Genomic DNA, 13,845 nt, shown 5'->3' on the forward strand with positions numbered 1-13,845 from the left:
ATAGTGCGTTTCCCCACAGCCACTCCCCTCCTGTTGGGATCATAAGAAACAAACAATTGGGCGGACTGTCTGTTGGACTGTGTCTGCTCCAGATAGAAGGCCAATGCTCTTTTGCAGTCCAATGTGTGCAGCTGACGTTCAGCAGGGCAGGAATGAGGACGGGGAAAGAATGTTGGCAAGACAATTGACTGGTTCAGATGGAACTCCGACACAACCTTTGGCAAGAACTCAGGGTGAGTGCGGAGGACTACTCTGTTATGATGAAATTTGGTGTAAGGGGCCTGGGCTACCAGGGCCTGAAGCTCACTGACTCTACGAGCTGAAGTAACTGCCACCAAGAAAATGACCTTCCAGGTCAAGTACTTCAGATGGCAGGAGTTCAGTGGCTCAAAAGGAGGTTTCATCAGCTGGGTGAGAACGACATTGAGATCCCATGACACTGTAGGAGGCTTGACGGGGGGCTTTGACAAAAGCAAACCTCTCATGAAGCGAACAACTAAAGGCTGTCCTGAGATCGGCTTACCTTCCACACGGTAATGGTATTACTACTACTACTACTATTTAGCATTTCTATAGCGCTACAAGGCATACGCAGCGCTGTACAAACATAGAAGAAAGACAGTCCCTGCTCAAAGAGCTTACAATCTAATAGACAAAAAATAAATAAAGTAAGCAAATCAAATCAATTAATGTGAACGGGAAGGAAGAGAGGAGGGTAGGTGGAGGCGAGTGGTTACAAGTGGTTACGAGTCAAAAGCAATGTTAAAGAGGTGGGTTTTCAGTCTAGATTTAAAGGTGGCCAAGGATGGGGCAAGACGTAGGGGCTCAGGAAGTTTATTCCAGGCGTAGGGTGCAGCGAGACAGAAGGCGCGAAGTCTGGAGTTGGCAGTAGTGGAGAAGGGAACAGATAAGAAGGATTTATCCATGGAGCGGAGTGCACGGGAAGGGGTGTAGGGAAGGACGAGTGTGGAGAGATACTGGGGAGCAGCAGAGTGAGTACATTTATAGGTTAGTAGAAGAAGTTTGAACAGGATGCGAAAACGGATAGGGAGCCAGTGAAGGGTCTTGAGGAGAGGGGTAGTATGAGTAAAGCGACCCTGGCGGAAGATGAGACGGGCAGCAGAGTTTTGAACTGACTGGAGAGGGGAGAGGTGACTAAGTGGGAGGCCAGCAAGAAGCAGATTGCAGTAGTCTAAACGAGAGGTGACAAGGGTGTGGATGAGGGTTTTGGTAGAGTGCTCGGAAAGAATGGTATGCACTAATCGCGCTAAGGTGAACCCTTACAGAGTTGGTCTTGAGACCAGACTCAGACAAGTGCAGAAGGTATTCAAGCAGGGTCTGTGTAGGACAAGAGCGAGGATCTAGGGCCTTGCTGTCACACCAGACGGCAAACCTCCTCCACAGAAAGAAGTAAGTCCTCTTAGTGGAATCTTTCCTGGAAGCAAGCAAGATGCGGGAGACACCCTCTGACAGACCCAAAGAGGCAAAGTCTACGCTCTCAACATCCAGGCCGTGAGAGCCAGAGACTGGAGGTTGGGATGCAGAAGCGCCCCTTCGTCCTGTGTGATGAGGGTCGGAAAACACTCCAATCTCCACGGTTCTTCGGAGGACAACTCCAGAAGAAGAGGGAACCAGATCTGACACGGCCAAAAAGGAGCAATCAGAATCATGGTGCCTCGGTCTTGCTTGAGTTTCAACAAAGTCTTCCCCACCAGAGGTATGGGAGGATAAGCATACAGCAGACCCTCCCCCCAGTCCAGGAGGAAGGCATCCGATGCCAGTCTGCTGTGGGCCTGAAGTCTGGAACAGAACTGAGAAACTTTGTGGTTGGCTCGAGATGCAAAGAGATCTACCAAGGGGGTGCCCCACACCTGGAAGATCTGTTGCACTACTCGGGAATTGAGCGACCACTCGTGAGGTTGCATAATCCTGCTCAACCTGTCGGCCAGACTGTTGTTTACGCCTGCCAGATATGTGGCTTGGAGCACCATGCCGTGACGGCGAGCCCAGAGCCACATGCTGACGGCTTCCTGACACAGGAGGCGAGATCCGGTGCCCCCCTGCTTGTTGATGTAATACATGGCAACCTGGTTGTCTGTCTGAATTTGGATAATTTGGTGGGACAGCCGATCTCTGAAAGCCTTCAGAGCGTTCCAGACCGCTCGTAACTCCAGGAGATTGATCTGCAGATCGCGTTCCTGGAGGGACTAACTTCCCTGGGTGTGAAGCCCATCGACATGAGCTCCCCACCCCAGGAGAGACGCATCCGTAGTCAGCACTTTTTGTGGCTGAGGAATTTGGAAAGGACGTCCCAGAGTCAAACTGGACCAAATCGTCTACCAATACAGGGACTTGAGAAAACTCGTGGACAGGTGGATCACGTCTTCTAGATCCCCAGCAGCCTGAAACCACTGGGAAGCTAGGGTCCATTGAGCAGATCGCATGTGAAGGCGGGCCATGGGAGTCACATGAACTGTGGAGGCCATGTGGCCCAGCAATCTCAACATCTGCCGAGCTGTGATCTGATGGGACGCTCGCACCCGCGAGACGAGGGACAACAAGTTGTTGGCTCTCATCTCCGGGAGATAGGCACGAGCAGTCCGAGAATCCAGCAGAGCTCCTATGAATTCGAGTCTCTGCACTGGGAGAAGATGGGACTTTGGATAATTTATCACAAACCCCAGTAGCTCCACGAGGCTAATAGTCATCTGCATGGACTGTAGAGCTCCTGCCTCAGATGTGTTCTTCACCAGCCAATCGTCGAGATATGGGAACATGTGTACCCCCAGTCTGCAAAGTGCCGCTGCTACTACAGCCAAGCACTTCGTGAACACTCTGGGCGCATAGGCGAGCCCAAAGGGTAGCACACAGTACTGGAAGTGACGTGTGCCCAGCTGAAATCGCAGATACTGTCTGTGAGCTGGCAGTATCGGGATGTGCATGTAGGCGTCCTTCAAGTCCAGAGAGCATAGCCAATCGTTTTCCTGAATCATGGGGAGAAGGGTGCCCAGGGAAAGCATCCTGAACTTTTCCTTGACCAGATATTTGTTCAGGGCCCTTACGTCTAGGATGGGACGCATACCCCCTGTTTTCTTTTCCACAAGGAAGTACCTGGAATAGAATCCCAGCCCTTCTTGCCCGGATGGCACGGGCTCGACCGCATTGGCGCTGAGAAGGGCGGAGAGTTCCTCTGCAAGTACCTGCTTGTGCTGGAAGCTGTAAGTGTGAGCTCCCGGTGGACAATTTGGAGGCCAAATTGAGGGTGTATCCTTGCCGGACTATTTGAAGAACCCACTGATCGGAGGTTATGAGAGGCCACCTTTGGTGAAAAACTTTCAACCTCCCTCCGACCGGCAGATCGCCCGGCACTGACACTTGGATGTCGGCTATGCTCTGCTGGAGCCAGTCAAAAGCTCGTCCCTTGCTTTTGCTGGGGAGCCGCAGGGCCTTGCTGAGGCACACGCTGCTGACGAGAGCGCGCGCGCTGGGGTTTAGCCTGGGCTGCAGGCTGTCGAGAAGGAGGATTGTACCTACGCTTACCAGAAGAGTAGGGAACAGTCTTCCTTCCCCCATAAAAACGTCTACCTGTGGAGGTAGAAGCTGAAGGCTGCCGGCGGGAGAACTTGTCGAAAGCGGTATCCCGCTGGTGGAGCTGCTCTACCACCTGTTCGACCTTCTCTCCAAAAATATTGTCCGCACGGCAAGGCGAGTCCGCAATCCGCTGCTGGATCCTATTCTCCAGGTCGGAGGCATGCAGCCATGAGAGTCTGCGCATCACCACACCTTGAGCAGCGGCCCTGGACGCTACATCAAAGGTGTCATACACCCCTCTGGCCAGGAATTTTCTGCACGCCTTCAGCTGCCTGACCACCTCCTGAAATGGCTTGGCTTGCTCAGGAGGGAGCTTGTCCACCAAGCCCGCCAACTGCCGCACATTGTTCCGCATATGTATGCTCGTGTAGAGCTGGTAAGGTAAAATTATGTATAATCATACCTGATAATTTTCTTTCCATTAATCATAGCTGATCAATCCATAGACTGGTGGGTTGTGTCCATCTACCAGCAGGTGGAGATAGAGAGCAAACTTTTGCCTCCCTATATGTGGTCATGTGCTGCCGGAAACTCCTCAGTATGTCGATATCAAAGCTCCATCCGCAGGACTCAGCACTTAGAGAATTACACCCACAAAGGGACACTCTGCCCAGCTCACCACCGCCGAAACGGGGGAGGGGAATTAACCCAGCTCATCCCCACACAAGTGGGGGAGGGGAATCCGTCCAGCTCATCCCCGCGGAGCGGGGGAGGGACACCACACCCGCCGATGCGGGGGGATCTGGCTTATCCTGCAACCGCAACCGCGGGAGGAGCTGACTGACCCTAACACCGCCGAAGCGGGAGGGGTACAAAGCTGCCCTACAGCCGCACGAAGCGGGAGGGAGTGCCGGCAGAATTTTAAGTCTCAATCCAGCCCCGTAAAACGGAGGGGAGAGGAATGCAGCAGCTCACTGTAACACAAACTCGTCTTAACTCTTGAAGAATCCAAGTGAAAAAACTTGAACACGAAGTCTTTCTGAAGTAACTGAAGACTAAACTTGAACCTGAAATGCAACCAGAATAAAAACAGTACAGATATCAGGGAGGGGCTATGGATTGATCAGCTATGATTAATGGAAAGAAAATTATCAGGTATGATTATACATAATTTTACCTTCCATATCATCAAGCTGATCAATCCATAGACTGGTGGGATGTACCGAAGCAGTACTCACCCAGGGCGGGACATTGAAATCCCTGACCTCAACACTGAAGCTCCAAACCGGGCCTCCGCCCGTGCAGCCACAGTCAAACGGTAATGCTTGGAGAATGTATGAGCCGAAGCCCAAGTTGCCGCCTTGCATATCTCTTCCAAGGAGACGGATCCGGCCTCTGCCATCGAGGCCGCCTGAGCTCTCGTGGAGTGAGCCTTCAGCTGGATAGGCGGCACCTTCCCCGCGGCCACATAAGCCGCTGCAATGGCTTCCTTGACCCATCTTGCCACTGTAGGCTTAGCAGCCTGCAGACCCTTACGAGGACCTGCAAACAGGACAAACAGATGATCCGATTTCCGGAAATCATTGGTCACTTCCAAGTATCTGATGATGACTCGTCTCACATCCAGATATTTAAGAGCAGAGTACTCCTCTGGGTAGTCCTCCCTACGAAAGGAAGGGAGACAGAGCTGCTGATTCACATGGAAGCGAGAAACAATCTTGGGCAGGAAGGAAGGCACTGTGCGAATAGTCACTCCTGCCTCAGTGAACTGCAGAAAAGGCTCTCGACATGAGAGCGCCTGGAGCTCGGAAACTCTTCTGGCTGAAGTGATAGCCACCAAAAAGACTGCTTTCAACGTCAGGTCTTTCAGAGATGCCCTCGACAAGGGTTCAAAAGGCGGCTTCTGCAATGCTCTTAGTACCAGGTTGAGATTCCACACAGGCACCACTGAGTGCAGAGGAGGGCGCAGGTGATTAACTCCCTTGAGAAAGCGCACCACATCTGGCTGCGAAGCCAGGGAAGCACCCTTCAGGCGGCCCCTGAAGCAAGCCAGAGCCGCTACCTGGACTTTAAGGGAACTGAGCGACAGGCCTTTCTCCAGACCTTCTTGCAGGAACGCCAACACTGAAGAAATTGGAGCAGTGAAGGGAGAAAGTGAGCCTGCTTCACACCACGCTGCAAAGATACGCCAAACCCTGGCGTAAGCAGTAGAAGTAGAGCGCTTCCTCGCTCTCAGCATAGTGGCGATGACCTTGTCTGAGAAGCCCTTCTTCCTCAGACGCTGCCGCTCAATAGCCAGGCCGTAAGACCAAAGGGGATCCTCCATCACCACGGGACCCTGATGTAACAGGCCCTGCTCCACTGACAGCCGCAGAGGATCGTCGACTGAGAGCCTGATCAAGTCCGCATACCAGGGACGCCTGGGCCAATCCGGACCCACCAGGATTACCCTGCCGGGATGCTTTGCCACCCGGTCTAGCACCCTGCCCAACATGGGCCAGGGCGGGAACACATAGAGAAGCTCTTGTGTCGGCCACTGTTGGAGAAGAGCATCTACTCCCAGGGATCGAGGGTCCCGTCCTCTGCTGAAAAAGCGCGGCACTTGGCAATTGGCCGATGACGCCATCAGATCTAGGCTCGGCTGGCCCCAGCGCTTCGTGATGTCCAAGAACGCCTGAGCAGATAGCTGCCACTCTCCGGGCTCCAAGGTATGGCGACTGAGAAAGTCCGCCTTGACATTCATGACTCCGGCAATGTGGGCTGCTGAAAGCTGCTCCAGGTTCACTTCCGCCCACTGGCAAAGATTCATAGCCTCCTTGGCTAGAGGGGCGCTCTTGGTACCTCCCTGGCGGTTGACATAGGCCACAGCCGTGGCATTGTCCGACGGGACCCGTACAGGCTTCAACACCAGTACCGGGATGAACTCCAAAAGCGCCAACCGAATGGCTCTGAGTTCCAGGAGGTTGATAGACCACTTTGCCTCTGCAGGAGACCAGAGCCCCTGCGCTGTCCTTCCCAAGCAGTGGGCTCCCCAGCCCGACAACGAGGCGTCCGTCGTGACGACAATCCACTCTGGGGTCACTAGAGGCATTCCCGCAGACAACTTGTCCGTCTGCATCCACCAGCTCAGCGCCTTGCGCACTGCTGGGTCCAAGGGAAGGCGCACAGCATAATCCTCCGACATCGGAGTCCAGCGCTGCAGCAAAGAGAGTTGAAGCGGTCTCATATGAGCCCTGGCCCAGGGCACAACTTCCATCGTGGCCGTCATAGAGCCCAACAGCTGCACATAGTCCCAAGCCCGAAGGGGAGAGGCTACTAGGAACTGGTCCACCTGAGCCTGAAGTTTGACAATCCGATTGTCTGGCAGGAACACTCTGCCCACTTGGGTGTCGAATCGAACTCCCAGGTACTCCAGGGACTGAGTCGGGCGCAGCTGGCTCTTCTCCCAGTTGATGATCCATCCCAGGGAGCTCAAAAGAGCAACTACCCGGTCCACAGCTTTGCCGCACTCTGCATAAGAGGGGGCTCGGATCAACCAGTCGTCCAGATAAGGATGGACTTGTACCCCTTCCTTTCGTAGGAAGGCCGCGATGACCACCATTACTTTGGAAAAGGTCCACGGAGCAGTAGCCAACCCGAAAGGGAGGGCTCTGAACTGGAAGTGTCGTCCCAGGACTGCAAAACGCAGAAAGCGTTGATGAGGAGGCCAGATGGGAATATGCAGGTACGCTTCCTTGATGTCCAAGGATGCCAGGAACTCTCCTGCCTTCACTGCCGCTATAACAGAGCGGAGAGTCTCCATGCGAAAGTGCCGCACTTTCAAGGCCCGATTGACCCCTTTGAGGTCGAGGATAGGCCGGACAGAACCTCCTTTCTTTGGTACCACAAAGTAAATGGAGTAACGTCCCTTGCCAAGCTGACTTTCTGGCACCGGAACGACCGCGCCCAGGCGGATCAGATTGTCCAAGGTCTGCTGCACTGCCACAGCTTTGACCGGAGACTTGCAGGGAGAGAGTACAAACCCGTCTTTTAAGGGTCGGCAGAACTCTAGTTTGTAGCCGTCTCTGATGACTTCCAGCACCCACGCGTCTGAAGTTATTGTGGTCCACTCGCCCAGAAACGAGGACAGCCGTCCTCCAATCTGCACTGGGGCGTGGACCAAGACCCCGTCATTGGGTACGAGACCCTGGGGGAGGACCGGAGGGAGCACCTCCGGGACGGCGGTCTCTGCGAAAGGAATGCTGCTTGGGGGAGAAATTCCTCTTGAAGGAAGAGGGGGCAGAGCCCGACTTGCCCGGGCGGTACCGACGGGCTTCCTGCAACCGTCCTCTGGAGGTACCGGGACGAGTACTAGCCCGAGCCCTGACCTCTGGTAATTTCTTGCCCTTAGACGTGCCGAGATCGGTCACGATTTTGTCCAGCTCGACCCCAAAGAGCAGCTTGCCTTTAAAAAGGCAACCTAGCCAGGCGGGATTTAGAGGCGTGGTCAGCAGACCAATGTTTCAGCCAAAGCCACCGCCGCGCAGAGATTGTCTGAGCCATGCCTTTCGCTGAGGCCCTCAAGACATCATACAGCAAGTCTGCCAAATAGGCTAAGCCCGATTCCAGGGCCGGCCAATCAGCCCTCAAGGAATGATCCGAGGGGGAAGCCCGCTGCACCATAGTCAGGCACGCCCTGGCCACATAGGAGCCGCAAACTGAGGCCTGCAAACTTAAAGCAGCCGCCTCAAAGGACGACCTTAAGGCCGCCTCTAATCTTCTGTCTTGGGCGTCCTTTAGGGCCGTGCCACCTTCCACCGGCAACGCCGTTTTCTTAGTCACCGCAGTGATTAAAGAATCCACGGTAGGCCACAGATAGGCCTCACGTTCACTCACAGCCAAAGGATAGAGGCGGGACATAGCCCTAGCCACTTTAAGGCTCGCTTCTGGGACATCCCATTGAGCCGAAATTAAGGTGTGCATGGCATCATGCACGTGGAAGGTTCTAGGCGGGCGCTTCGTCCCCAGCATAATGGCAGAGCCAACAGGGGCTGAGGGAGAGACGTCCTCCGGAGAGGAAATCTTCAAAGTGTCCATGGCCTGTAACAACAGGTTGGGCAAATCCTCTGGGCTAAAAAGCCGCGCTGCAGAGGGGTCATCCGCTCCATCCGAGCGGGGATCCGTCTCCTCCAAGGAATCCGCAAAGGACCGTTGGGAGACCTCAGACACGCTGCCCTCATCTACATCGGAGGAGACAAATTCCTCCAAGGCCTGGGAATCAACCCGAGGGCGTTTACCTCTGGGAACCTCAACCTCTTTACCAGACGAGGGAGCAGGGGCAGCGTTGTGCATGAGGAAGGCCTGATGCAGCAGCAAAACAAACTCGGGGGAGAAACCCCCCAGACTGTGCACTTCCGCAGTCTGGGCAACAGCCCTAGACGCACCCTCAACCGGCGCTCGCAATAGCGGGGGAGAGACATGCTGCGCATCCAAAATGGCGTCCGGCGCGAAACTCCGCGAAGGAGCCGCGCGGGAAGAACGGCTCTTAACTTTAGCCGCTTCTGTGCCGTCGCCCAAATTAAGGGCGTTCATGGCATTAATGTCTCCAACCTCAAGGGCGGCCCAAGAAGAAGCCGTCCGAGCCGCGTGGCCGGCCAAGATGGCGGAGGCGAGGAGCGGGGGATGGGCGTTTATGGCGGGAAAAACCGCCACGCCGGAGGAAGGACCGGGACATTCATCGGTCACGAAACTGTCACCCAACAAGGGCGAATCAGGCTTGAAGACCCCCGCATCCCCTCTAGAAGCGCTCAAGCGACCCGGGGAGCGACCCTTTGCGCCCTCGCCCTCCGACGCCATATGCCACGAGGAGAAGAATCGGGGAACCCCCTGCCCGCTATAAAAAGGTAAAAATTACCTGCTGTCCGCTCCGAGTTGTAACGACCTGGTGTCCCAGTGAGTAGCTGCAATAGACGCTTAAATAAACGTCGAAATAAACGCCTTTAAGGACGTTCAAAAAAATTTTTTTTTTTTTTTTTTTTCTAACGGAGCCAGCGGGAGGGGGGAGAAAAGGAGGGACCTGGCACCACCAGGTTTGCACTTGCTCAAAAGAGCCCTCAACCCCAGGCACTCAACAAAACCTAAAAATTAGGCTTGGAGGCCTAGCCAGAGCTGCTGCTGTGTGTGACCACCACCTGCTGAGATAGAGAACATACTGAGGAGTTTCCGGCAGCACATGACCACATATAGGGAGGCAAAAGTTTGCTCTCTATCTCCACCTGCTGGTAGATGGACACAACCCACCAGTCTATGGATTGATCAGCTTGATGATATGGAAGACTGAATTTTGGCAACGAGCATAGAGGAATGGTAGGCCTTCCTCCCAAAGGAGTCTAAGGTTCTAGAGTCTTTGCCCAGGGGCGCCGAAGCATGCTCTCTAGAACTCTTAGCCTTCTTTAGGGCCAAATCCACAACTCCAGAGTCGTGAGGCAACTGAGTGCGCATCAGCTCTGGGTCCCCATGGATCCGGTACTGGAACTCGATCTTCTTGGGAATGTGGGGATTACTTAAAGGCTTGGTCCAGTTCGCCAGCAATGTCTTTTTTAGGACATGATGCATGGGTACTGTGGACGCTTCCTTAGGTGGAGAAGGATAGTCCAGGAGCTCAAACATTTCAGCCCTGGGCTCGTCCTCCACAACCACCGGGAAGGGGATGGCCGTAGACATCTCCCGGACAAAGGCCGCAAAAGACAGACTCTCGGGAGTGGGATCATAAGGAAGGCCATCAGACTCCTCGTCAGAGAAATATCTGATGTCCTCCTCCTCCTCCCACGAGGCCTCACCATCGGTATCAGAGACAAGTTCACGAACCTGTGTCTGAAGCCGTGCCCGGCTCGACTCCGTGGAACCGATGTCGTCGGGGAGCCTTTCTGGGAGGTGACCGCAGTCGGTACCGCAAGCGGCACCGATGTCGGAGACCTCACCCCGGGCAAGGGGCCAGCCGGCGCCTCACTCGACGGTACCGGAGGGGAAGGGCGCAACAGTGCTCCCAGGATCTCTGGGAGAACGGACCGGAGACTCTCGTGCAGGGCGGCTGTGGAGAAAGACATGGAAGCCGATGCAGGAGTCGAAGTCAGAGTCTGTTCCGGGCTGTCCAAGGTGGAGCGCATCGACACCTCCTGAACAGAGGGTGAGCGGTCCTCCCGGTGCCGATGCCTGCTGGGTGCCGACTCCCTCGGCGACCCAGAGCTCTCGGTACCGACGCGGGAAGGAGACCGGTGTCGATGCTTCTTTGACTTTTTCAAACGAAGCACGTCACCGGAGCTTCACGGTACCGACGAGGAGGACGTAGAATCCAGCTGTCGCTTCCTCGGGGCCAAGGCCGAAGAAGGTCGGTCTCGGGGGGGGGGGGGGAGGGGGCTGTACCGCAGGAGCCCTCAGGGTAGGGGGAGACCCACCCGAAGGCTCACCGCCACTAGCAGGGGAATGGACAGCCCTCACCTGCACTCTAGACGAAGCACCACCGTCCGACATCAGCACTAGTGGAGGTCCCGGTACCACCGACGCCGACGCAGCCTTCCGATGTCTCGGCCTCGACGATGCAGAGGGTCGATGCCTCGATGCAGTCGATACAGTCGCGGCCGAGGGCGGATGCTGTCGACGTTGACGCACTCGATACTCTCGGTGCCGATGCCGACGAAGAGCCCGAGAACAAAACGTTCCACTAGGCCAATCTTGCTACCTGAGTCCTTTTCTGTAAAAGGGCGCAAAGACTACAGGCCTGCGGGCGGTGCCCAGCTCCCAGACACTGAAGACACGACGCGTGCCTATCAGTGAGCAAGATTACCCGGGCGCACTGGGTGCACTTCTTGAAGCCGCTGGGAGACTTCGATGACATGGGCGGAAAAATCACGCCGGCGAAATCAAAACTCGTAATTGCGGTAAGGCACCAAAAAGAGGGGGAGAAAAAAAAAACTCGATCCGAGGCCTCAAAGGGGCCTACCCTGAAAACGAAAGAAAACTTATAGGGGCCAAAAACTAGAAATACGGGGAAGGGAAAAAGACCGTAAGGTCCTTCTCTGAAATCCCTTTTTTTTTTTTCTTTAGAGCGAAAAAGTCAAAAGACGCGCGAGGGTCAACTTAAGGGGCGCGAACGGCGCCAACACGACCGTACCGAGCGCGGACAAAATAAGACTGACGAACACGAGCCGGTTCGGGCGGGAAGACGGCCGCGCATGCGCGGTGCGCATGGGCGCGCGAGGACTAGCAAAGGCCTTTGCTAGTGAAGTTCCGATTGGAGGGGCTGCCGTGGACGTCACCCATCAGTGAGAACAAGCAGCCTGCTTGTCCTCGGAGAAAGAAAGCTAATCTTGGAGGGGAGGTTGGTTGCCGTTTTTGCTTTCATTGGATCTGAAGTGCTGTCCCGGCTCTGCCTGTTTGACTGATCTGCCCGAGGAACACCCTGACCTGCTGGACGGAGTGCCACAGCCCAGGTTGTATAAATGCTGGTGTTGCTGGTCTGGGGCTGAACTAGAAGCCTATTTTAGAGCTTTGTGTGCGTTTGCTTTAGGCTGAATAAAGATAAGACCTTCTGTATCATTATTCTTGCATCTCTTTCATTGTTTTGCTGCTACATAAAATTATCTATTTTTGTAATACCTTTGGGTGTGGAATTAGTTCTGTTATTATTTGGGCATTATGAATTCGGGTCTATAGATAAAGGGAACGTAATTACTTTCTAGATACTACACTGTAATACTAAAAAAACATGCCTGTGTAAAGTTTTTCTGTAATTTATACCAAGTGTCACATTCCCAATTACCTCAAAAAGAGTGTAATCTATGTACGCCACACAGGAGTCTCCCTTGGTAGAAAACAGCTTCAGTACAGTCACAGGTTTACCTATCTCTATATACAGGCTAAAGTTAACACCTTTTAGAGGCCAGAATAACACTCATTCCCCAAGACAGATAAAAGAAAAACATATTTTACGCATTCAAAGTAACATGAACATACCAATCTTCTTGCCATATTTCATGTATCATTAAACACAGGTGCACATATAAAAGGACTTACTGGATGAACTTCTCCGATGATGAACGATTTGGACATATTTCTGGCATCTGTGGAATGACCAATGTCTTCAAATGTCTCTGTAGCATCTCCTCCAGCTTGTTCCCTCAGAACTTCCTCTCCCCCTGGGTGCTGTAATAAGAGTAACAAACATTTATCATGATGGCAATCATTGTAACATTTCTTAGAAATCAAACCCAGATTATACCTAAAATAAAAGAGCAATATGTACCTTGCATCTCACAAGCTTATACTACTGATGCTTGGGGGGAGGGGGAGGAAAGAGGAAAAAGACACAGGATTCAGATATATTCTAATTTTAGATTAAATTTTTTGCCTACATGTGGAAGTATTCTGACTTCTCAATTCATACAAATCAACCTAATTCAGAAACAGAGTAATTCAGGTTTATGTGCAGAAAATACAGATCAGAAATGCAATAATAAACTTGGCAGGGGGAAGGAGACAGACAAAACTCTGCATACTTCCAAAAACAAGTTCACAAAAATAGTGGTCAAAAGGTCAAAAGCCTCCTTGCACAAAGGAACTTAACCACACAGTGTTGGCCTATACAGATTTGGGGGGTGGTGAAAGGGAAGAACAATTTCTGGCCCAAAACAACTTTCTGCTTCCTCAAATACAGACATAAAATAAGTACCGTATTCTCTTTAATAATCTCCCCCATACACACACTTAAGGGCTGGATAACCCCTTTGAGTCTAGCATCCAAATTTTTATTCCCCAATAATCGCACATCTCCAGCCATAACCTTGAGAAGAGGTAAGAAATGTTTAGTCATTGCGGATGGGTCGAGGAGAGAAATGCCTCAGTGTCCCTTCAGTCCTTTTTGTCCACTGCCATGTCAAGTAGTTCTCCTTACAGTTTCTCTGGGGTTTTTGTTTCCTCTGCTGACTACTTCCTCTTCAGTCCCTCACTCCTCCCCTCAACCCTAGGCACAGGAGACTGCTTGAAACTTTAAAACAAATAGTATTGCCACTTAGCAAGCCACAAATCTTTCCCTTAGTGGTGAAGGGGCTTGAAACGTAAGGCCCACAGAATTGAGACTGTCGCTCCACCCCCACCACCTCCTCTGATCCTGCTGGACTTCTGCCTGGCACAACCACAGGATAGCAGTGATTCTGTGAACACAGTGTGGGTAAACAGAAAGGAAAAAAGAAGCATTGCTCTTCAAAGACTGCTCAGCCAGCTCTAAGTGAACAAACCCACAGTGACCCTGCTGTCAGTAATGCTACTGTGAAGTTAGTT

At 53.1% G+C, this 13,845-nt stretch overlaps 1 protein-coding gene across 1 annotated transcript in view; it reads right to left on the reverse strand.

Moving 5' to 3' along the window:
- The window catches only part of LOC115476426 (cytochrome b5), a 96,244-nt gene that overhangs the window by 31,071 nt on the left and 51,328 nt on the right, over positions 1-13,845 (reverse strand). Inside the window, exon 2 of the mRNA XM_030212800.1 lies at positions 12,583-12,711. Coding sequence (XP_030068660.1) covers positions 12,583-12,711 — 129 coding nt within the window. The remainder of the gene's footprint in view (positions 1-12,582; positions 12,712-13,845) is intronic.

Source organism: Microcaecilia unicolor, chromosome 1 (genome assembly GCF_901765095.1).
Source record: "Microcaecilia unicolor chromosome 1, aMicUni1.1, whole genome shotgun sequence".
NCBI classification, from domain to species: Eukaryota; Metazoa; Chordata; class Amphibia; order Gymnophiona; family Siphonopidae; genus Microcaecilia; species Microcaecilia unicolor.